Source organism: Argentina anserina, chromosome 1 (genome assembly GCF_933775445.1).
Source record: "Argentina anserina chromosome 1, drPotAnse1.1, whole genome shotgun sequence".
NCBI lineage: Eukaryota > Viridiplantae > Streptophyta > Magnoliopsida > Rosales > Rosaceae > Argentina > Argentina anserina.
The window spans coordinates 21,485,768-21,509,700 of NC_065872.1; the positions used below are offsets into that span (position 1 = coordinate 21,485,768).

At 36.0% G+C, this 23,933-nt stretch overlaps 5 protein-coding genes across 5 annotated transcripts in view; 1 reads left to right on the plus strand and 4 right to left on the minus strand.

Moving 5' to 3' along the window:
• The window catches only part of LOC126791983 (40S ribosomal protein S17-like), a 56,409-nt gene that overhangs the window by 19,571 nt on the left and 12,905 nt on the right, over window positions 1-23,933 (plus strand). The gene's annotated exons all lie outside the window — the stretch shown is intronic.
• LOC126791864 (uncharacterized oxidoreductase At4g09670-like) lies at window positions 3,518-5,110 on the minus strand. The gene is made up of 2 exons (XM_050518362.1): window positions 4,633-5,110; window positions 3,518-4,288 (listed from the first exon to the last, which is right to left on the minus strand). Exons 1-2 carry the CDS (start codon window positions 5,098-5,100, stop codon window positions 3,662-3,664), a joined length of 1,095 nt encoding a protein of 364 aa, XP_050374319.1. The 5' UTR covers window positions 5,101-5,110; the 3' UTR covers window positions 3,518-3,661.
• On the minus strand, window positions 6,194-6,911 carry LOC126791998 (histone H3.3). Its single transcript, XM_050518512.1, has one exon. The coding sequence runs from the start codon at window positions 6,858-6,860 to the stop codon at window positions 6,450-6,452; it is 411 nt and encodes a 136-aa protein (XP_050374469.1). The 5' UTR covers window positions 6,861-6,911; the 3' UTR covers window positions 6,194-6,449.
• On the minus strand, window positions 9,713-11,023 carry LOC126803847 (UPF0481 protein At3g47200-like; the record flags this gene model as incomplete). The annotated part of the gene is made up of 1 exon (XM_050531573.1): window positions 9,713-11,023. A coding segment is annotated over one exon (804 nt), but the record flags the coding sequence as incomplete, so codon positions are not given.
• On the minus strand, window positions 10,988-13,819 carry LOC126791903 (uncharacterized). The gene is made up of 3 exons (XM_050518399.1): window positions 13,581-13,819; window positions 12,825-13,174; window positions 10,988-11,678 (listed from the first exon to the last, which is right to left on the minus strand). The coding sequence occupies exons 1-3, from the start codon at window positions 13,799-13,801 to the stop codon at window positions 11,518-11,520; spliced, it is 732 nt and encodes a 243-aa protein (XP_050374356.1). The 5' UTR covers window positions 13,802-13,819; the 3' UTR covers window positions 10,988-11,517.

Consider the following 23,933-nt stretch of genomic DNA (forward strand, 5'->3'; position numbering starts at 1 on the left):
AATGATTTGGTGTGCCTTACCCGCCCTCTTCTTCATTGGGCAAATGTTAATCAAATCAGGTTATCTCCCTTTCTTCCTTTTAGAGAGCCACGGCCTCAACCACACCTTCGGTAAGTGTAGTTGTGGTGCCTCTATCTTCAGCACTATGCCCCTTATTGGGGACTTTTAACCTTGTTGGCATGTTTGTAGCTGGTATGTGTGATCTCATCACTAAGCGAAATCAGTAAACGTATCAGGCCTCGAAACTACTATGCATGTAGGTTAAAGAATCAGAATGAGACATAGTGGAGACAATTCATGTCGTTCCCTTAGAAAATCCATTTACTTATGTCCCCCTAACGACGAGAAGATTGTCTCATCAAAGTGACTCCGCAAATTTAGCAGTTGAAATATCGCCTGTCAAGGGTTCTGTGTAACGGATGATTATTGTTGGTGAATCATATCCAACATAAAACACCTAATCATCTCTAAAGACCAATTTTAATGCGTTGAGGAGGCGCAATACGCACATGTATTGTACAACCAACTATGTGTAAGTTTGAATGTCAGGCTTATATCGAGGAACCAACTGGTACGCAATAGAAATGGTTAGCTAGCTAGTAGTAGGTCTGAAACAAATAAAGTAAGGTTGCATGCAATATTGCATAACTCCATGTAGAGATAGGCATGCTGGATGCATAACCATTGCTTAAGATGATTAGGGTTGTGAGAGTTTTGCATATATAACATTGCATGTGGACATTAATTCAATATGTGACCAGTTTGTCGAAGCATACTCCAAAACCATAGTACCTGAATGATCCGTTTTTCTAGATGGATTAGTCCTCAAAAAATCACATCATATTCTTTGTAAGAGTGAGAATTTAACATTTTATTTTGTACCCTTAATGTCATACATATAGTGATGACATAGGATCCAATGATCCAAATAGTAGCCAGGTACATTTCACTAAACTAGCACGTCAATTTTTCTAAAATGTGTTTCCAATCACATTTATTAGAGGTAATATACGTGTTTTTATTCCATTCTCACAAATACTTTTCAAAAAAAATTTGAATAAATTCTTTGCTTCAGAATAAAATCCAAAATTTATTATAAGCCAACAATAATAAGATTAAGGTCTCATAAGAAAAATCTAAACCAACAAACCATTATTAAAAAAAGATAGACTTTAAGACCAAGCAATAATCTAATTACCTCCATGGCTCATACCACAACCTCCAAGTCCCTTTCCACGTGGTGCATTGTCTCCTCGTGGGTAAGGGCCAACATGTTCAGTCCCCTTTTCTTTGGGGTTCTTTCCATCATTTACCTTGCCATAGTTAGCTTCGAAATTTTCTTTGTCCCAAAAAGTCAGGTATAATTGTTTAGAAGAACCTAATCATGTTGTTCAACTACTTGCAGTGTGGTGATTAGCTTATGGAATGTAGTGGTTCTTTTGTTGTCATACTTCAGCTTGTACTGGTTCGCTAGTATAAGTGCTATTGTAGGGAAAGTGGAAAGAGTTTTCTAGATCATATCACCTTCTGTGATTTCCTTGCCACATAACGTGAGACCTGCTTTCAAACGCAACATATCATTGTGGAAGTCATTGACCCTTTTCTAGTTAAGCAAGCAGATTTCATTCCGAGAGTTTCTATTCATACCTCTTAAAATGGCACTTGGACCTTCATCTTTTTCCTATATCGTTTTGATTTAGTCAATGATATGAAATTACCAAAAAACATATAACAATAAAAATACAAGAAGGGAAATAATTCCTTACTTATCTATTATAAAGTACTAATGTAGATAATTATCCTTTATATTTATTGCTAGACAATTCAAAATGGGATATCAAATTGCATTAAATAATTTAATTGATTACCTTCTTTTTTTTATAAACATCATTAGTAAAAAAATTAATGTAGTTGATAAACATCAAGTTGAATGTGGACGATTTAATGTATAAACTATATAACTATATAGAATTTCTCATAAACTTCGATTTGAGCTAAAAAAATAAAACTCGTTTATTAGAGGTTATAATATTTCATATACGTTGATGAACAAAACTCGTTAATTAGAGGTTAAAATATTTCATGTATGTTGATGTTACTATCAATGAATGAAAAATATAGTTTACTAATTTATTATGAATTTAGAAAACGAGTGGAAGAGTGATCGAATTAATTCGAGAAGATAATTTGTGTGATTATTATGCATTTTTTGAGTTGTATAGAATTTGAAATAGAGTATGAAAGAAATTAATAGATAGTAGTATGATTTGATATATCAAATTAGATAATGAGCATTTTAGGAAAACTTTATAGGTCTAAATAGTATTTTAGGTATCTATAAAAGCAAATTGGAGGTCTACTGAGTAAAGAGGTCTAAATACCGTTTTTAGAGATATGAATAGAAACTCCTTCATTCCACTATAGCCCTCAATATAAAAGTGTTCTATATATTATGATTTCAATGAGTTGTGAACAAATGTAAATTTATTTTGGTTTTTATTTGATTGAATGTACAAAGCACATGAATTTCCAAATGAGTTCTCTTCACATCTGTCAAATCAGAGAGAAATCATATTAAAATAGAAAAGAGGTCCAGATAAAAATAAAAAAAGAGGTAAAATCAGATTTTGAGAAAAAAAGTTAACTCGAGGTACAATAAGTAATTAGAGAGGTGCAACTAGAATCACCCAATTTTGGATGTATTGTAATAGCTTTTCGGAGCTCAATGGTTGAGTTTTCATTATGAATCTCAGGCATTGACAAAAATTATTGTTATGTTTTTTTTTTCTGAAAGGAAATTATTGTAATTTGTAAACAAACTGAATGCGATTCTAAATAGAGACGTAGAATTATCATGGAAATTAGTTTTTCGATTCTTTCCTTGTACTTTGGGGGATTGATCAGAAACTTTAAGGAAACATAGTCATGTAGTTTTCTTTATTAATTCATGATCATTGTGAAACTAAGAAATATCATCAGTAATTCTTGAAGTTGCGCAACCAAGAGCCGTAATCCTCACACAATGTTCATAGCATTACGAAGGTGTGTCCAAACCCTAAAACATATGACTTCTGATTGTAGACTTGTCTTCTGGATTATACTAGTTCGCTTTATATGATCTTGAATTATCAACTGATTCAAAAGTTTAATGCATATGAAGTTCGAAATCTGAAGAACTGTTTTAAAGTGTATCATAATTGAAAAGCTCCGCTGGTAAATTGATTTTGATTTGAATTTGGTTTCAGCAATCTTGGCATGGATTCATACATGAGACTCAAACAAAGCGATGAAGATAAGAAGAAAGATGATAGCAGCAAGTCAGGGAAAAAAACACGAAAGGATCAATTCCCTGACACCTTTTTCCGTGAAGAGATGCTACAATATCTAAAGAAATTAAGACGAGAGAAGAAAAATGCTCCAAAGACCAAGATATCTAAGTGTAGGTGCAACATTTACTCATATAGAAGTCAACATTTACTCTTTCGTTCTTTATTTATTTATTTTTCAGTGTAGAAGTCATCAATAAATGAAACTATAGTAAAAGAAGATTTATATCTGCTTATTGATTGTACTAGAGGAACATCAAGATTTAACGATCTTCAAGAATCTAATGTATGATGTTGAGCATGTAGTTACCAGAACATGAGGTAATCAAAAGCCATCAGAATCCCACCCTTACAAGTTCAAAGCCAAGATCAATGGATTTCTTCACTGCATCCAATACTAGTTGTGTATTTCTGCTAATTTGTGGCCATTTTTTGTCCGGTGAAAACCCAAATTCCCTGATGCCCTCGGCAAGCCTTGTGAGTTCTTGAACCATCAAGGCCTCTTGTGGCAGCTGAGAAACCACTCTAACTTCTTTAGGTACTACAGTCCACCCAATGTGGAGTTCTGCAAATTTTGCACCTGATGTGAATTCAAATGCAGAATAATTCTCCGCATACGGAATTATGTAGTCGTTGCAACGGATAGTACCATTAGAGGCAGATATAGACAAGTCCATGGACGTGTGGGAGAGGAAAGAACAGTGAATTGTCGCAACGGTTTGGTCCAGTGGTTCCCATTGTATTGATGCGGTGAAAGACAAGATGACCCCTGCAGAGTTTCTTGTGACATCTGGTAGAGCAGTGACTGTAGTAGGTAGTTGGTAGTCCTTAGCCCACAAAATGGCTTCAATGCAGTACCAGCCTAAGTCCCCAAGCGCTCCAAGAGCATCTAAATCCGGTTTCACTCTTATGTTGTTCTCCAAAAATTCTTTGGTTCCTGAAAGTGTCGACGAGCTATGAATCTGAAAAGTGGAAAAGGATATGATGGATGGTACAAGTTAGGTTGAAGGCTTGAAGCACATATGATATAATCAACTGATTCAAACTACATTAAACAAATTACTGCTGCAACAATCAAGAATCAACCTTTATAACTTCTTAAACTATGAGCAAAATTTTATTTCTCCGTATACAGGATCAAATTAAGACAACTTCCTCAAAATTCATCTTTCTTTGGTCATAAGGCACTAGTCTAATAACTAAACACGCACAGCCATTTGAAGTCTACACTGCATGATTGAGTTAGAGACCAAAATCAAATAAGAATGAATTAACTGATCAAGTAATAATATAGTTGGTAACTCACGTAGTTGATTCGGCCAAAGAGCTTGGAATCAGAGATAAAGTCCTTCAACTTGGCAGTCCTAGGGTGATGCAGCCACATACTGCCAGTCATGAACTGCACACCGTTGGATTGGCAAGCTTGGAGAATCTGATCAAGCTCACCCACATCAAGAGCGGCTGGTTTCTCCAAGAGCAAGTGCTTCTTGTTGTGGGCAGCCAAGACAGCCCAGTGAAGATGAAGACTAGTGGGCAGAGGCATGTACACCACGTCGACACATGGGTCGTCGAGCAGCTGATCATAGCTGCCATAGATTTTCAGGGTCTGAGAGGACAGCCCATTGTTGGCTGCAAAGTTGTGAGCTTTGTCGATGGAGCGACTTGCAATGGCGTACAGGGTTGAGTTGGGTGCCAGGTTTATGGCGCGAGCTACCTTTCTAGCTATGTTTGCACATCCTAATACGCCGAAACGTATTTTTGGATTCTCAGACATTTCTGGGTTCTGCCTGTGTGGCCTTTGTGTGGGTAAGACTCTTTATTCTCTTATCTAGTATCTTATCTACTAGTAACAATCTACCAATTTTTCATGTAACGTTGCCTCTACCAATTTCACATGTTGGGTTTTGATTTTGTGGCTTCTTTCTTTTCCAAAATGGACCCAAATTCTCAACTATTTTCTGTACAATTTACCCATAAAGGGTTAAGGAAATTTGGAACATGGTGAATCAGACTCGTAATTCCAATAGTCACAAACAAGTATCATTTGGGAATTTCTGTAAAGGGTAAATTCCTCCTATGGTACCTGATGTTTGGCTACTTGGACAATTTAGTACCTGATGTATGAAAGCGGACAATTTGGTACCCAAAGTTCTCAAATCTAGGCCATTTTGGTACTTATGTCAATTTTGACCATATTTTCAGGGTTATTTCCGTCATCTTATCTCAACTTTACTTCATTTTTTTATAATACCTCCAAATTGCCTCTAAGTTATCACTAAAAATTTGATAACTCATCCACTTAGTATCTGTGATGATTTACGTATATGAGTTTTCATAATGTAGCTATCAATATAAATTAATTTTAATTATAAGTAATTAAAAAAAATTTGAAAAAAATTACAATTGCATAAAGGCAATTTATTTCCTTTGCATAAAATAATTAGGATACAATGAGTATATTAAGAAAAAAAATTATTTTCGATATATGCAAAGTAGATGTTAAGTGGAGTAGATATATCAATTTAATTATCTCCAAAAAGAGGCAATTATAGGAAGAAATGAAGAAAAATGTGAATTTAATGAATTTAGGACTAGAATGACGGAAATAACCCTGAAAATATGGTCAAAATTGATAGAGGTACCAAAATGGCCTAAATTTGAAAACTTTAGGTACCAAATTGTCCGCTTTCATACATCAGGTACCAAATTGTCCAAGTAGCCAAACATCAGGTACCATAGGAGGAATTTACCCTTCTGTAAACGCAAAATTAGGTAGAGACAGGGAACTAATAAAAGAAAATCAATATGATATTAGAGCTTAAACACAAATGCAATTGAAATCAAAGTCTTCCTTCTCTAGAATGCAATTGAAATAAAATTTACCCTGAAGAAAAAAAGGGTAAGGAAATTTGGACCATGGTAAATCAGAATTGTAATTCCAATAGTTAAGAACAAATAAAAGCATAATTAAGGATTAAAATCCCTAAAAACGCAAATTTAGATATAGACATTGGGAACTAATTAAACATATTCAATTATGAAACCAAAGTCTCTCTTTGAAATCCCTAAAAAGAAAAAAAAAGCGATCTCCCATTGAATGATTGAACAGAACTAGATCATTCCCTAAGCCCTCTCGCCCCTGATTCTCCTGGCAAGTTGAATATCCTTGGGCATAATAGTGACCCTCTTGGCATGAATGGCGCAGAGATTGGTGTCCTCAAACAACCCAACAAGGTAGGCCTCCGCCGCCTCCTGGAGGGCCAAGACGGCGTGGCTCTGGAAGCGGAGATCCGTCTTGAAGTCCTGAGCGATTTCTCGAACAAGCCTCTGGAAGGGGAGCTTTCTTATCAGCAGCTCCGTGCTCTTCTGGTACTTCCGGATCTCACGCAGCGCCACCGTTCCCGGCCTGTACCTGTGCGGCTTCTTCACTCCTCCGGTCGTCGGCGCCGACTTCCGGGCCGCCTTCGTCGCCAGCTGCTTCCTCGGAGCCTTGCCTCCTGTCGATTTCCGAGCAGTCTGCTTCGTACGGGCCATCTAATCTTCTTCTTCCTTGAATCTGAGAATTTGACGAGGTTTTTGTTTTGCGGTGAGAATGAAAAGGCCTCGGCCCCGTTCTCATCGGACGGTTGTGTTGCTCTCCTTTTGTGTTTCTTTGGGCCCTTCCTTAATCAACGGTTCAGATGTTGCGGATTGTAACCATTGAAACTATTTTCACCCAAGACTGGCAATCTGCACATACACGAATATTCTTTGTAATTCTAATTGGCATTCCAGCAGCAGTATGGACTGGTGCCCACAAATCCACATTGATTTCACTTCTTCATTTACATCATGTAAGACAACACTGGTGTCAGCAATAGCCAACCTCTTCCATTGCATCCGTCAATTCCTTCCAATCTCTCTTAAACTCAATCGAATTACGAAATTGAAAATTCCCACCCGCCACAAATGTGTGGAACCTACTCCCTATTTGTAACCAACTGCATCCAGCCTCCTTTTTAAGTCCCTTCTCCTTCGTAAGTTCTCGAACCCTATTGACGCCGTCCCACATCCCTGCATTTGCATAAATATTCGAGAGAACGACATAATTCCCGGGATTGTTAGGTTCAAGCTCAAACAACTCCCTTGCAGCCCGCTCTGCAAGAGAAACTTTTCGCTTGAGTCGGCATGAGTTCAGTAATATATGCTTCCAGACGGCTTCATAGGCATGTTTTCCACTGCAACTAAGGCCTCTTCAATCCTACCAGCTCTTCCCAAGAGATCCACCACAAAGAATCTAAGGTCAATGTCAGTAGTCTTAGATTACTAAAGAATCACTTCACACAAGTACATGCAAAAAACTTGTTATCTCTCATCGAATATGCAACGATATGTCGGTCATATACATATTTAAGATAATAAAACCATAAAACATGTAAAGTATCAACCTAATGAGACATGCAATAGAATTATCAATGAACAATCATTGAAAAAATTCTCATATAAAATTATATAAATCAATTGGAGTTTGAAATCGAAGACATATCTAGAGCTTTGATTAGCCCCTAACTATAAAGGAATTTAGTTACACATAATCTTGAATAAAAACATCAAAGAATACATGAGAGATGAATTAAAGGAGAAGAGACCGAACTTCCTTTTTCTTGTGGAGGCTTAATGAGATTTTAGCACATTGAGGATATGTGAGTTGTAGTTTAAAGAGATTGAAGGTGATTTCGCTTCGGCTCTCCATGTTCGTCTTCTCTCATTTCTCTTCTCTTCTTCTCTCTATTTTTTTCTTCCCCTCTCTCTCTCTCTCTCTTTCTCTTGGTTGGTTGTGGAAAAATAGTGTGTATGAAGATGGTGATGATGGAGGTGTTTATAGAGGAGAATGGTGGTGGAAAAAGTCGAGAAAAGTGGGAGATAATGATGTAGTGAGTGAGATGAGTGATCATGGAATGAAGTGGAAGGAAGTGGGTGATCATGAAAGAAGTGAGTGATCATGGAATGAAGTGGAAGGAAGTGGGTGATCATGAAAGAAGTGAATGATCATGGAGGAAGTGATTGATCATGAAAGGAAGTGGGTGATCGTGGAATTAAGTAAAAGGAAGTGTGTGATCATGGAATGAAGTGGAAAGAAGTGGGTGATCATGAAAGGAAGTGGAATTAAGTGGATGATCATGGAGGAAGTGGATGATAAATAATGAAATTATGGACCTAGAGGTGATGATTACACTCAAAATAAAATCAGATTTTTGCATAATATAAGTGTGAATTTTTGGACAATGGTGTGTCATGATTTTGTGACAAAGAGAGAAAAAATAGTATAGTTAAATCTCAACTAAAAAGATGTGATCTAGTTCTGATAGAACAATGTGTTGCTCCGTCCTTGTTCCTCCATAAAATTAGCCCGAAAATGCATGACACCACCAAAAATGGTGATGCTCGGAAAATTACCGGAATTTCACATTTTTCTCTTCTTGTCAAGATATTCGAATTAGGAATTGGATTTTCCTCTCTTTCTTCTCTCTTCTTCTTTATTCCACTTCAAAATACCTAAAAATAATAAAGTTAATTAAAATATAAAAACATTGCAAAATAGCTAAGTAAAAGGAATAATTAACACAATAAAAGTCATATAAATATGTGACTATCAGGGTCTTGTCACTTTTGAACACTGGATTTTTTATCATGGAGATGAATTTGGGCATGTGAAGTTTATATCTGCTATTCGGATGATTTTATTTGTTATTTATTATTTGTTCACCCTAATTTGTTAGCATGGCCCAACATTTCTTAGGCATGTAGGCTTGAAAATTTGAAGGAAATGTATGCTGAAGATATGTGTTTGCCGTGTAGGTTTCACGACTGATTGAAATGCAGACGCCTCTATACTTGGAGGGAGTTCGTAGTCTTCATCCTTATTTCCAGAGGCAACGTCAAACTATTACTGCAGATAACTTGCAACCTCAGTTATCTTTTTAAGAAGCAGAATTGTGGTACCAACATCAATCCTTCTTGTACATTTATGATTGTTCAATTTTTTAATCCCACAAAGGTTTCAACTTTAATAAGATAGCAATCTGGCATTAAACTGAAAATCAATAACACGTTATAAGATTCCTTATAGTAAAACAAGATGGTATTCTTTAATTCTCTTTTTAGATAGCATTTGTTGATGATTCTAGTTATCTAGGCAGCAGGCACAATCCTTTTTCTGAAGTATAAGTGGTAGATCAGTTTTGGTGAAGCTAAAGTCAGATAAATAACGGATGAGTTTCACTGCAGTAGCTTTTTAAGCAATTAGTGCCATCATATTAGCTAATCAGAAATCCAATAAGCTCAGATACATAAGGATGAAGACTGCTGAACCCAAATATTTGGAGGCATGTGTAAACACAACTGGGTTGAAATACTGTGATTGATTCATCAAAATAACAAGCAAGATACACAATAAGAAAGAGAACGAGGGGACTAACCTCCCTAATACTATTGAATCAATCAAAGCATAAGTGAACAACAAGAGAAGGGGACCAAACCGAAACCTCTCGAAACAAAATAACAATGAAACAACTAGTGATATCATTACCAAAACCGAAGTTGAAGAATACCCGTACCTTAGAAATCACTACTACGATATGCGAAATTAAAGGAGTCACATCCCATCAAATGAGTTATTGACGTACAGTGTGAGGATTGCTCTTTAGCTGAGTAAGCCTATGAAGATAAGAAGACATAGTCTGTATGAAAATGAGTACTAGTAAAACAACAGCCCCAATTGGTTTGGTTGCCCAAGTTGAGTGGAGAAGATGCTTAGGCAAGTATTCCTGCCACTGGTGCCATGGCTTGCTGCAGTGCTCGTTCAAATCATTCAAAATTGTCCCATAAGAGCATCCTTTGGGATCCACAGTCAATCAATCAGCAAGGTTGTTAATCACAGCAGCAGCTTCAGAGCTACTACCAAGCCCATCTTCAAGTATACTATTACCAACAAGCAGCTCCACATCCTTTGAGGTCTTCACAAGACGGTTGATGATAAAAGCATAGTCACCTATGATGGTCTCCATGCAGTCAGTTTGTTCAAAGGCAATGAGATTTTTGATAGTTATCTCTAACTGATCACTTATAGCCAACTTTGGAATTTTGAGCACGCCACTACAGAATTGTATGTCAAACAAGTTACTGCTCGATCCCAACTTGAACTTGACTCCGGCGCGATTTAGCCCTGTGATGCTAAGGGTGGTTTTTGGTATTGGACCTCTTGTAGCTGACGGTTTCAGTGGCAGATATAAGCTTCTACAAAAATCAACAAGATGTGCTACTTTAAAAGATCGTATGATCTCCAAATTGCCTCCGTTATCTGCATTTTGTTTGTGAAGAAAAAAATGAGTTAGATCAATTAGGGAAAGCCTCTCAGAAAGGTTGGAAGATCTTTGAATTTTGTCAGCGTCAAAACAATCCTCAAGAATGAAGAAAGGCAGCTGATTTTCAAGCAAAAGCAAGTCCATCCATAAATCTTCGAACATCCACGGTCTGATGAATAGCCGATCATTCTCCTCCGACAACTGACGAAATCGGAATCTCAGTAAGACTTCGATGAGGAAGGCGACATCCACAAGAATAATTCTTAAGAATTCGTCACTACTAAATGCAATTGTTTCTGCATAACAGCTGCGTAATCCTGCTTCTGCATAACAGAATTGTACTACTAATGCAGGTTATATATATCATGTTAACACAAATTCGTATTAACGATGAAGACCAGGATAGTAGTTGTTAACCTCAGTCATGAAATCATTGAAATGAGCACCATAATACTGTATAATGAAGAATAAAATCGAACACATTCTCCTCAACTCTTGAAGAAAGATGAGAAGAGTAAGTTTTTTTTTTTACCTTCTTTCACCAAGTTGGGTTTTTTTTTAGAAGACTTTCACCAAGTTAGTTTTGCCTTAGTTAGTACAGAACTACAGATCAGTGCTTGTCACTCCTCCAAATTAGTGCATGCAATACGAAGAGTAATGTGAAATAGAAACTTGCTCAGCTTAAGTAACAAATTCTTCACGATATCAACAAGATCGGCATCACAATGTGCCGGAATGTATAGTTAGAAAATCAGTTGTTACCGATATTGAAGATCTGCACTCCAATGCGAAATGACAGATGGTTGATGAATAGCTAATTCAAAAACCAACTTACAGTCACTAATGTTCTAATCACTGGAATACCCATCGTCCTTATCTTCATGTTGTGTCACCACTTTCTCTATGAACCTCTTGTGAACTCCCCAGATCACAGATTCCCTTGAACGATCATTAGCACCCTGCCCATCATTAAGTACATGATCAGATTGGCAGAGAATTAATGCCACACCTATTATTTCAAAAGAACAGAGGAACAGTTCAATAGTGATAAGAATTTTGATAATTTCAATCATAAGCCCAAAGTCCAAAGAGAATGCTAATAACAATCATCAGCTAAAGTATTTGAGCTAAAAAACTAAATTGATCTTAATTTTACATTTTGAGCAAGAAACATATGTACTGTGTACATAAAAGCTTGCCATCAATAATAAGAAATTAGCATGGGCTACAATGACAAAATCAAAACAGGCCAAATGATGATAAACAGATGATAACATTGTGAACGGTAATGAACAATTTAATCAAACTATACATTCTAAGGTACTAAAACCAGCAAATATTGTAATACTTCAAACTGTCACATGATCTCTAGTTCATCGAGCAAAACCAAGCTTTCACAGATATGCAAGGTATATACAGTCATCTGGTGAAGCACAACAGAATTGTGTTCACTATCTATGTCCAGCTTCAAGGAGTAGTGAGTAGTTCATCATATATGCTAAAGCATAGACTTCTCCTTAGTTGAAGTCAAATTTTGTGCAATATCTACAGAGTTCTTTCGTAGTCCATAATGTCAACGATCCACCTTCGCTTTTCAAAATAGCAAAAGAAGACAAAAACCGATTCTTTGCACACATCAATAAGAGCCCTTTATTAAAAAGTAAAATAGATCGCTACTCATATCAAATGAAAATCCATTATTTTGAACTGTACAGAAGATAAATATGCTATTCCCTTAAAACGTGTATTTCCCGTAAAAACATAAATGAATGTAATCAAGGAGGAGTTACTGATATTTTTCACAAAAGTTCGTGCGAAGATACTTGATTTAAGAAAACCAAACACTCATATACGAGATGAGTAGATGCGTAGTAGAAAACTAAACACTCATATAGGGTATGCTTGTGCAATATCAAATATTCTGCAAGATGCCAATTATTGCACAAAAGACCCAGCCAACTACAATAACATTCAGCCATCTTCATTTTGAAATTTAAAGCTTGCTACTTTCAACCAGTTGATTTGCAATTTTATATTCCACAGAAGTACATATCAGAACATTGTACTTTTTTCTTCTTTATATTTCTCAAGGAAGAACCTTCCAAACTGTTCAAAAATAAGAAAGTTAGAGCGGTATAAGAAAGGAGAGGGATACCTTCAGGTGTGCATCTCCGACCAAAGCTACGCATCCCAACATGATTAGCATTGACAGCGCCACTGTTGTACACTAAAAGAGTCGGAAGATTACAATCTGAGTAGTTAGGAATGCAGTCTGTGGATATTATTTTCACAAATTTAGTTGCCGGGTACTTAGTCGCCAAATCTGCTAAACACTGCATCAACAATCCATATTCTGGAATTCCTTCTTTATAGAGAATCACCACCACCCAAACGTCAGGTAGAGCTTGAGAAACCTCGCGCACAAAATCCGATCCCGAAATCAGAACCACTGATCCAAGCCTTGCAACCTTAGTCGCTTCTCTCAATTCAGACAGCCTCTTCCTCCTATCAAACAAAACCACACCAAAACATTTAGCTCTCATATACAGTACTCGATATAAACACAGCAACAATTTGAGCATTCTAGTGGTGTTAACCGAACCGATAGAGCTTGCCTTGACGCTCAACTCGATCAACCTCGCTTCACCACTTTTCCTACTGATTCCAAATATGGTTGCTTCTTTCCCAATCTCTTTTATACTTAAAGCTTAACATCTGAACAGCCAGATGTCATTTCTGTAACTATATTTGATTGAATTCACTAGTTTACTCCTCGAAATTTGATGTTTGTGAATTGAGTCTTGAATCTTATGGATTTAAGCTCAAAGTTTCAATCTCAGCTAACAAGTATGAGTTTCTTTAGTTTGTCAACAAGAATTGTTGAAGAAGACGAAGATGGAATTATAGTTACCTATATTCCTCAAGGAAGCGATCGTCGTCGAGATCTTCAAGGTCCTGCTCAATCTTGTTATCGATCCAAGACTTGTCTTTAAGAGCGGAGGCTTCGTCCTCGGCAGGAGTGAATGGTGGGGGCTTAAAAGGCAGCTTCTTTGGCGGAAGATTGCCGAGCTTTGCCTGAATATCATCCCACTGGGTGGATACTCCGTCCAAGTCCTTGTTGATCTCCCCCATCCTCTCTCTCTCTCTCTCTCTCTCTCTCTCTCTAAATAGTGACTAGAATAGATAATAACTGATAAGATGACAGGTCAATAACAACATTTGGTCATGGCAAACGGGCAAACATTCGAAATGGAACACAAAATACAAAAACCAAACACAGATTGCTAAAATAGTTAATTTCACACCTTAGAGAATTTGAGAGACTGATAGCAAATGGCGAAGAGTGAATTTACTTGTTATGAAACAGTTATCAAATAAGGGTTGGGAAAATGTTTGAGACTAATTAATTCAAACTTCCTGTCTAGAGAGGAAAAACTCTTGGTCGGCTCATATATCCACACTATTAACCAAGTTTGATTATAATTGTATGGTACCTCCTACAACTAATTTCATAATTTGCTTAAGTTGATGGAAACAGAAGAATCTGGCTGATAATTGAATCGCCACACAGTACATATTGTTATAAAAACAGTGATATATTGCATATATAATTTAATAAGTCGAATTATAAATAATTATAAATCAGAAACGAAGAACACGAAAAGAAATTTAACCAAAATACCGAACGATTGGTGATGGAAGAACTAGTCGAGACGTGTGTGATACCACACTGTCCTTAAGACGTTTACGCCTCCTCTACCGGTGCAAGGATGTTTGGCGCTTGTCTCCCAGGATATAACGACTAAACGATTCTAGGAAGTTGCACTACTAACTAGAACCTTCAACGAACTCGAAAGGTATCTCTTTCTATCACCAGAGAAAAGCTAAGAATTTTGAGAGTGAGAGAGGATTGTGTTTCGAATGGAATGATTTTACAATGAAATGATGGTGGCTATTTATACTGTGAGGATTTGCAATCAGCAATTAATAAGATGGCTGTTATAGAAATCAAAAGATCATAACATATATGAGTTACATATGTTACAAACATTGATTTCAATTCTGTTATAACTCTCCATAACACACAATAACTCAATTGTTACAAAAGAAGAATTTGAAAAGTCAAAACTAAATTTTTAGAAATGCAAAAAAAATCTGCGTTCCGACCCTCAATTCGGTGTTGCATTCGTGTCCGCAGGTCGCACGGGCATACACGAGTTTCCCTTGTGACCTAGGATTTGCACCCCCTCTACGCGTGCGCGAGAAGGTATAAAGGGGCTTACACACTTTACAATCCATACACAATGGATTCTATATAAAGTTTTTTCAACATTTCTCTTTTCTAATGTGGGACAAATACATTTCCCTCATTCTAAGTAGCCATCTTTGAGTGACAATTTCTTATTCACCCACAAACCAAATTACACAAACAAACATATGATCTTGTAGCCCTCATTATGGAGAACTCAAATCTATGTTCATCTTTGATTAATTATAAGTTTAACTTAATTTAATTAATCAATTAAAATTTAGTTTTAAATGATTTTTCCAACCATTTTCCAACACATCTCCTACCATTAAAGAGCTCAAATCATATCAGAGCTAAAAAACAAAGAAGTAAAACTATGAAAACACTCAGATCATATCAGAGCTTAAGAACAAAGAAGTAAACCTATGAAAGAGCTCAACAAAAATTGTAAGACACATAAGGGCATTGCAAAGACACCTACTAGTATCAACTTTTTGCTCAAAGATTCGAATGTTCCATCTTGTTTGATTACCCAAACCAAATAACGAAGATGCATCAGAATTATAATAATAATAATAAGATACAAAGAGCTCATATCAGGCTCATTTAAAGCCAAACCAAATAGTCTCAACTCAATATCCCTTCTGAATAAAATGTACAACTATTAAAGAGAAAAAGCAGCAGTGCCTAATTGAAACCAACATTGGAACTCAAGTGTAAATTCCAATCCAATTATAGAAATAAATGAGGACAATCAATGAATACTTACGAATGTAGGGGTTTCTCCGGTGAAGAGCTTGTAGCTGAGGTCTAAACAAAGTTCAGCAACCCAGTAGAAGAATTGAGAGAACGATCACGCAGAACAAAGAACTCACTCTCAATCTGGGTTCAATAGAAGCAAAAACAATCACTTCAAACCTAATAAAAACAAAAAACAAAACAAACAAAATCTCTTTGTTTATCGATTAACTAGGCAATTTGCCCGCGCTCTGCTACCAGGCTAATACCGCTAACAAAATAAGTAAATAGAGCAAAACATGATGATATAAATTTGATAGAAAAAGTGAAACCTTTAGTATATATACACAAGGGATTAGTGAGCCATTACATATTAGAGTAACATCTAAAACTTTGCATTTGAAATGCTTCTAGAGTTTCATCTGGCATTTTAAGGATTCATAAACAGCTTCCTCCTCTTAATTTAATTACAAAAATAGCTCCAGTTCTTAATATCTTATTTTCTTTTATTTAGGTTCTAACCCCTTCAATAAAACTTCTCACTTTTGGTTGTTTTCGACATAAGGGAAAGAAGCTTATCGAACGCATATCATTAAATCTAGGCAAAAATGCCGATTTACACCATAAATTTGATCATAATTGTCAATTTGCACCCTGAACTTGCATTTGAGTCAATTTACCTCCTAAAGTTGGTAAAAATTGCCGATTTGCACCCTATCTGTTAAATTTAATGTTTTCCATCCATTTTTAAGTCATATGTCATGCATTTGAGAGGCAGTATTGTTATTATATATTTATTCATATTTAATAATAAAATAAATTAATTTTACGTGATATGATATGTTAAAAGATATTAGAAAAAATATAAATAAATACATTGAAAATTAAAAATATAAATATTTGTTCCGGGAGAATAACTATCTACCATTGTGTGTGTATTAGTCTTATTAGGTTTCATGTTAGAGATTGATTCACATATCTGTAATAGATTAGGATTCTGAATCCTACGGAATTGTGGTTATGTAATGCTTATATATAGGTCACATTATCAATCAATAAACAGTTACGTTGTGTTCCATTACGTCGTTATTATTCTCGTTTCGTTCCTCCAACAATGTGTACATATAAATATATATATATATATATATGTATATACACAACACACTATATTTGAATGGGTGGGTATGTTGAATATATAATTTGAAGTAGGATTAAGTATGTAGAAAAAAGATGTAAATGATGCAGGATGAAATAACTGTATCTTTATTGAATGATATGGGGTCTATATATATGCATTACAAAATTATAATCCCGTAGGATTCTGAGTCTTAATCTATTATATAAATGCTAATTTATCTCTTAACATGAAACCTATTAGGCTAACACACATACAATGGTAGAATAGAATACTCCCGGAACAGTAAATAACTAATTTGATTAAAAAAATAATCCTCATTTTAAAGAATATTTTTATTTGTTTTTAAGAAAAATATAAATAGAAAATGACAACATTACCCCTCATGTGCATGATATGTGACGCAAAATTGGATAGAAACAGTTAAATTTAACGAATCAGGTGCAAATTGGCAATTTTTACCAAATTTAAGAGGTAAATTGACTCATAAAAACAAATTCGAGGTGCAAATTGACAATTTCAGCCAAATTTGGGGTGTATTTTGACAATTTTAGCTTAAATCTATAAACGATTACATTATTTCATTTGTAGCTATGATAAACAAAAGTGCACCACACACACACAGATCCCTGTATCTTTGTTTGTGACCTGATCTGTCTAATTCCCCGTATCTTAATTTACAGATAGACACATTATTTCCCTATTCTGCTGTAGAACAATAATCTGAAAATAAAAAAGATTGCAGACACGTGTACAAATAAAATGTGATTTATTGAATATCAAGCGCGGGGTTATAATCTTTGTGAACTCCTCTGATTCTATCTCCATATATGACTTGTTTCAAGGGTGACGTGCACTTGATTTTGAGAATTTGAGTTTGATTTGGATTTGATGAAAAATAAGCGATTTGGCCGCTTGATGATTCTTCGTGGACTTGAGTTTAGATTTGGATTTGATGAAGAACGAGCGATTTGGCCGCTTGATGATTCTTCGTGGACTTGAGTTTGGATTTGGATTTGATGAAGAACGAGCGATTCGGTGGCTTGACGATTCTTAGTGGATTTGATGATCTTCATGGACTTGAGAGACTTCGGGATTTGTTGAGAGTGATCTTGCTCAAGTGATTTTCTCCATTCTTCTCAAGTCTAAAATCCTCCTTCTCCAAGTCTAAAAATATCCCCCCTCTCTTTATGTTGAAGGAGGTATTTATAGTGTCAAGGTTTCTATTTTGTAGAATATTTTAATGACACTAAAAATAATAAATTTATTTAATTGTATAATTAAATCAATATGTATTTTCCGATTAATTTTAAATTAGTTATTCTCATAACTAAATTAAACAGAAAATAATAATTGATTTAATTATAACCGTTAAGAAACTTATTAATTCAATCAAATGTCTGGTTACCATTTTGAATCGTCAAACACATTCAATTTTCGATTTACGTCGGAATTACGTAACATCAATTACGATCATCCATTTATGTGCTGACACAAGTTTTATTCAGATTAACACCAACTTTTTTTACTTTTGGGTCACGTGTGCAATTTTGTCGGGTTCTTAGTCGATGTAATTATTTAACGAAGATAATTTACTTCATTAAATTTCATGTGTCTACAAATGCCCCCACTTCAAGTCATGCTGCAGACATACATGTCGTCACGTGGCGAAAGCGCAGCTTGAAGTATGCACTTTGATTTGGAGAATTTGTGGAGCTAGCTTCCGAGGCTCCGCAGATTTTGTGGTAATTTTTCCATCATATTTTAGTCAGGTGAATTTAATTTTGAAAATCTTTCCATCCACCACCGAAAACGTCTATGCCCTCGCGACAGTAATACTGAAAAGTACCGAAATTCATGATACACAGTAATACTCATCTTGTTCATGATGGTATATAGAATTAGGCAAATCTTATCATTGATGCCCATGAACAAAATCACATGCCCATCATCATTTTTAGTGTCTATTTTGGCCAAACACAAACAAATGCATATCACATCCACATCATTTTTTTAATTTTTTTATTTTGGCCGAGCATCTCACCAAACAACAGTCTAGTCTGGCAGCATAAATACTCCTTTCTGGCAAAGACCACTCATAAGTGGGAGCAGCAGGGCCATTTTTCATCATTTTGTCCCATAAGTCTCTTTGTAATTCTCTATTTAATCTCCTACAATCTTCTTGATTCAACACACAGAATAAAGAAAGGTAGTCTCCCGTGAATTGAAACTTCTATTCTTTAGCCCCTTACAGACGTCTCTGGTGTTGCCTTTTTTTTCTTTCTTCAAGTAGCTTCTCGGCCAAATAAGGGAGTAAAATTCATTTCAACAAACCAATATGCAGCCATTTGGAATTCTGACCCATTCAATCCATGGAAGTGTTAAAGAGGACATGGAAGCTCTTGTCGTCAAGCAAAATCATGACCTGGGATTTGTGGTGATGAAGAGACCATAATCCTCCACTAGATCCTGCCAACGAAACCGCACCAGTAAGTCCACTCATACTGACACTTTGGCCATAATTGATTCTTGTGATGACAGTGTCAAGATCTTTGATCAACAAGGGAGCCGGTCCAGCATCAGCCAACTCCTCAGCCAAAGTCTTCGTAGTCAGATTGTACAATCCAGACCATCTAAGCATCTCATCCACCGCCTCGAAAACCGGCCTAGTCTCCAAGCTCTCATAATACCTCAAGAAGTTATTCAACATAGTCTCTACGAATTTGTTCATTCTGACGAGCGAGTAGCCGTACCGAACGAACAATAGCAGGTGCTTCTTCAGCTTTCTTAGAGACAAATTCCTTGGAAACATCATATGGGGTCTCAACCACTTTTACTTCAACAGGCTTGCTTACCACATCTGGTTTCTCCAATGAGTATTGCTCAGCTAGGGTTGGGGGCTCCGGCTCCATCATGAGTGGAAGAGGAGGAGGCGAGCGATCTAGCTCTGCCGGGTTTTATCTGATTGGATACCAAAAGCAGGAAGAGAGCAAATAGAGAGAAAGAGAGGTGGGATAAAAGAGACAAATGGGATGATATTTAAATGGGGTGAGAGAGAAAGGGGACCGGTTTTCTCTTTTTTGTTGCTTTACTTGCGCCGATTGCGGAGTTAAAGGCATTAAGCAAACATGCACATGCTGTCATGATGCCTTTATGGCGGCTCGGCTCAGCTCAAGGACGGCTCGGCTCAAGAATGGCTCGGCTCGGGCATTTGATCTCATTTTTTTTTGTTTAGTCATGGACCGATATTTGACTTTTTTTTTTACAATGGTCTGATTTTTTTACTTTTTTTTTGTCATACCTTTGACCTTTTTTGTCTGACTTTGACTTCATTTTTTTTTGTAGGATTTTGACAACAATCTGAGAGTCGCGGTCAATCTAGCCATTCGACTACTACGCGTTGATTTCTGGCGGATTTGAAGAACGTAAACGACCTAATCGCTTGACTATTTTCATTTCATACACTTGAAGCAGTCAATAAAAGCTTTTAGGCTTTACGCATCACATTCATCATGGAGGCTTTCAAGAGTTTAAAGAACGTAAACGACCTAATCGTTTGACTGCTCTTATTTCATAGACTTGACAACAGTCAATAAAAGCGTGTTAGGCTTTACGCATCACATTCACCATGGCGGCTTTCAAGAATTTGAAGAACGTAAATGACCTAATCGCTTGACTGCTCTCATTTCATAGACTTGACATCAAAAAAAAAGTGTGTTAGGCTTTACGCATCACATTCACCATGGCGGCTTTCAAGAGTTTGAAGAACGTAAATGACCTAATCGCTTGACTGCTCTCATTTCATAGACTTGACATCAACAAAAAAAAAGTGTATTAGGCTTTACACATCACATTCACCATGCGGCTTTCAAGAGTTTTCTTCATGATGCAAGACTTGTTGATCCAAAACATAAGAAGTACCAAATCCGAGAGATTCCAGAACTGAGAGCTAGTTTTGAAGAACGTCGGAGCAGCTTCAAGGGTTTGACCTGGATGTGACAGACTTGAATGATCAAGACTTGAATGAGCTTTTCAACCATCTCCATCAGATTGGAGAGTTGCTCCTCGATTGTGGATGCCCCTGTCACCAAGACCTGCGCATTGTCAGAAAAGGATTTGTGTGCCATAGAATGAAGTTATCGCCATCTTCTTTGGGACTTCCATGGTATGACGCCGTGCTTGATTCGTCATCAGAGAAGACGTCTTCCAGGATATGACCATCACCATGAACAGATAGAGGATATTGCTCTTTTGGCTCATTGTCTTTAAATACTTGCTTCTTCCCACTCTGAGAGGCATGCTCCCAAGCTCTCCAAGGTGATGACTGGTTGACGAGGCTTGCTAGCATGTGCCAAAAATGTCGTGAGTTGAGTCCTAGCCACGCTACAGGTGACAAGGGCAATCGATTCAGTCTTTGATTTGGAGAATGCTCGTTTGGATTTCTTGACCGGCTCGACCTCTCCGCTTAACCTCCCGGTTGTGGACTTGGATTTCTTCAATGGAACGGCTTGGTTGTTCTTGGAAGCCATCGCACAAACGAAAGATTTCTTCAGAGAAGGAGATGAGAGGCCAAAAATGTCCCACTAGACGTGCCAATTTGTAGAATGATAATCTGAAAACAAAGAAGATTGTAGACACGTGTACAAATAAAATGTGATTTATTGAATATCAAGCGCGGGGTTACAATCTTTGTGAACTCCTCTGATTCTATCTCCGTATATGACTTGGCTCAAGGGTGACGTGCACTTGATCTTGAGAATTTGAGTTTGATTTGGATTTGATAAAGAACGAGCGATTTGGCCGCTTGATAATTCTTCATGGACTTGAGTTTAGATTTGGATTTGATGAAGAACGAGCGATTTGGTGGCTTGACGATTCTTCGTGGATTTGATGATCTTCGTGGACTTGAGAGACTTCGGGATTTGTTGAGAGTGATCTTGCTCAAGTGATTTTCTCCATTTTTCTCAAGTCTAAAATCCTCCTTCTCCAAGTCTAAAAATATCCCCCCTCTCTTTATGTTGAAGGGGGTATTTATAGTGTACAGGTTTCTATTTTGTAGAATATTTTAATGATACTAAAAATAATAAATTTCTTTAATTGTATAATTAAATCAATATGTATTTTCCGATTAATTTTAAATTAGTTATTCTCATAACTAAATTAAACAGAAAATAATAATTGATTTAATTATAACCACTAAGAAATTTATTAATTCAATCAAATGTCTGATTACCATTTCGAATCGTCAAACACATTCAATTTTCGATTTACGTCGGAATTACGTAGCATCAATTACGATCATCCATTTATGTGCTGACACAAGTTTTATTCAGATCAACACCAACTTTTTTTACTTTTGGGTCACGTGTGCAATTTTGTCGGGTCCTTAGTCGATGTAATTATTTAACAAAGATAATTTACTTTATTAAATTTCATGTGTCTACATCTGCATATTGCTTGAAGGCACTATTCTAGAAAAATGGGAATCTTCTCACCTTCCCTAGTATATTATATCATACACAAAGAGAACATGGATTCCAATTCAGGCTACTATGATTCAAGTGACAAAAATATATAACTCACAACAATCATCCCTCTGAAATTTAGTGTTTATCGTAATCAACAATTCATGACACCTACTTGAATGGTTTTTTTATCTAAATAAGAAAGAAAAGTGACAATGTTACCAATTCGGTATAAGTGTATATATTAATTTGATATGCTTGTATCTAACTTCAATGTACAAAATTGATCTAAGGGAAAAAATCTAATGGTGATAATCGTTGATAACATAGAATCACTTACAAAGACTCGCAAATTTCACCAAATTGTTCTTCTCTATTATGTCACCAACTTTGATATCTGCAAATACAGAAACATGTGCTATTAGGTATTATTAGCAATTGAAAATCAAAAATCCAATCAGTAATATTAACAATTTAGGTAACCTTGGCATTAAGACATGGAATCGTATATGTCTATCACTATTTAGGAAAATCATTCACATAGCAAGTATGTTTACTAGCCATCTCCATTCTGATTTTTGAATGGTTGAATAAACTTGTAATTGTTCCATATATATTAGTATATAACAGTATGCTTGAGCTCATACAATCTCTTTAATTCGAAAAAAAAAAATCTATAGAGACAGGCATGAGCTTTGTTCAAAAGAGCACTAATGGATTTTCAAATGAAATAATGGTATCCAATTTTAAATGGCATGTGTTCGCAGCTGATGTCATGAAAAAATGGTTGGTATTTAGCACATGTTAATACTGATACCAACTAAGTAGAGAAGTACAAAACGATATATTTTGGTAGAGAAGTAGAGGCTTTAGGTAGTTAGGTGTTGATTTGTTGGGTTAACAAACTAAGTCATTTGGATTGTATTATGTCTCTAAGTCTAACGCTAATTTCATCTCCTTATCTTTATTTATTATAGGCCTTTATTATATGCTCATTATGTATGGAACTTTATTTTCTAATTAACCAATAATGATGGAAATACAAATAAGCGCATAAATCGATGAACTAACTTGCTACTCAACAGTTACAATCAATGTCTGAGTGAATCCCAAAATCATTCCAAGATTGATAAAAATGAAAGGCAATGCATGGGGATTACATATGATGCGGGAAGCGTGGACACGATAGTAGGGGCTCCTTTAAGCGTCGAAAGCCATGTGAGATAAGCTAGAATCCATTAGCCATTATGGTAAACCCGTAAGAAATATTGAGAAACTTCTTTAATACTAGGGTTTTTATTGATATGAGAGATGATTAATACATAGGATGATGATGCTTATATAGACATCAAAGCCTAAACATAATCAAAAACCTAATTGAATACAAAATACTAAGAATCCAAATTAAAAAGGAAACAAATAACCCTAGATAAAAGAATCCCAAAATGAAAATAATACTATTCTAGATAAAATCAAAACTCAAATCAAATAATTAAGACGATATATTATGGACATATTCTGACATCAAATCTCATCCTACATCAGACTCCTCCACTTGAAAAGAACTCGACCTCGAGTTCATCTTGATTGCAGCATGATCATAGGAATAAAACTTGATAGCCATAAAACCATTGTCTTGAGAAAACCAATGCTCCATTTTTTTTTCTTATGATAGGA

Excerpts from the sequence above, each read along its gene's own strand:
- LOC126791864 (XM_050518362.1), bottom strand. The coding sequence starts at position 5,100 with ATGTCTGAGAATCCAAAAATACGTTTCGGCGTATTAGGATGTGCAAAC. Across the intron at positions 4,289-4,632 it reads TCTTTGGCCGAATCAACTAC|ATTCATAGCTCGTCGACACT; the intron begins GTGAGTTACCAA and ends TCCACTTTTCAG.
- LOC126791903 (XM_050518399.1), bottom strand. The coding sequence starts at position 13,801 with ATGGGGGAGATCAACAAGGACTTGGACGGAGTATCCACCCAGTGGGAT. Across the intron at positions 13,175-13,580 it reads CGCTTCCTTGAGGAATATAG|GAGGAAGAGGCTGTCTGAAT; the intron begins GTAACTATAATT and ends TTTGTTTGATAG. Across the intron at positions 11,679-12,824 it reads TCGGAGATGCACACCTGAAG|GTGTGGCATTAATTCTCTGC; the intron begins GTATCCCTCTCC and ends TTGAAATAATAG.
- LOC126791998 (XM_050518512.1), bottom strand. The coding sequence starts at position 6,860 with ATGGCCCGTACGAAGCAGACTGCTCGGAAATCGACAGGAGGCAAGGCT.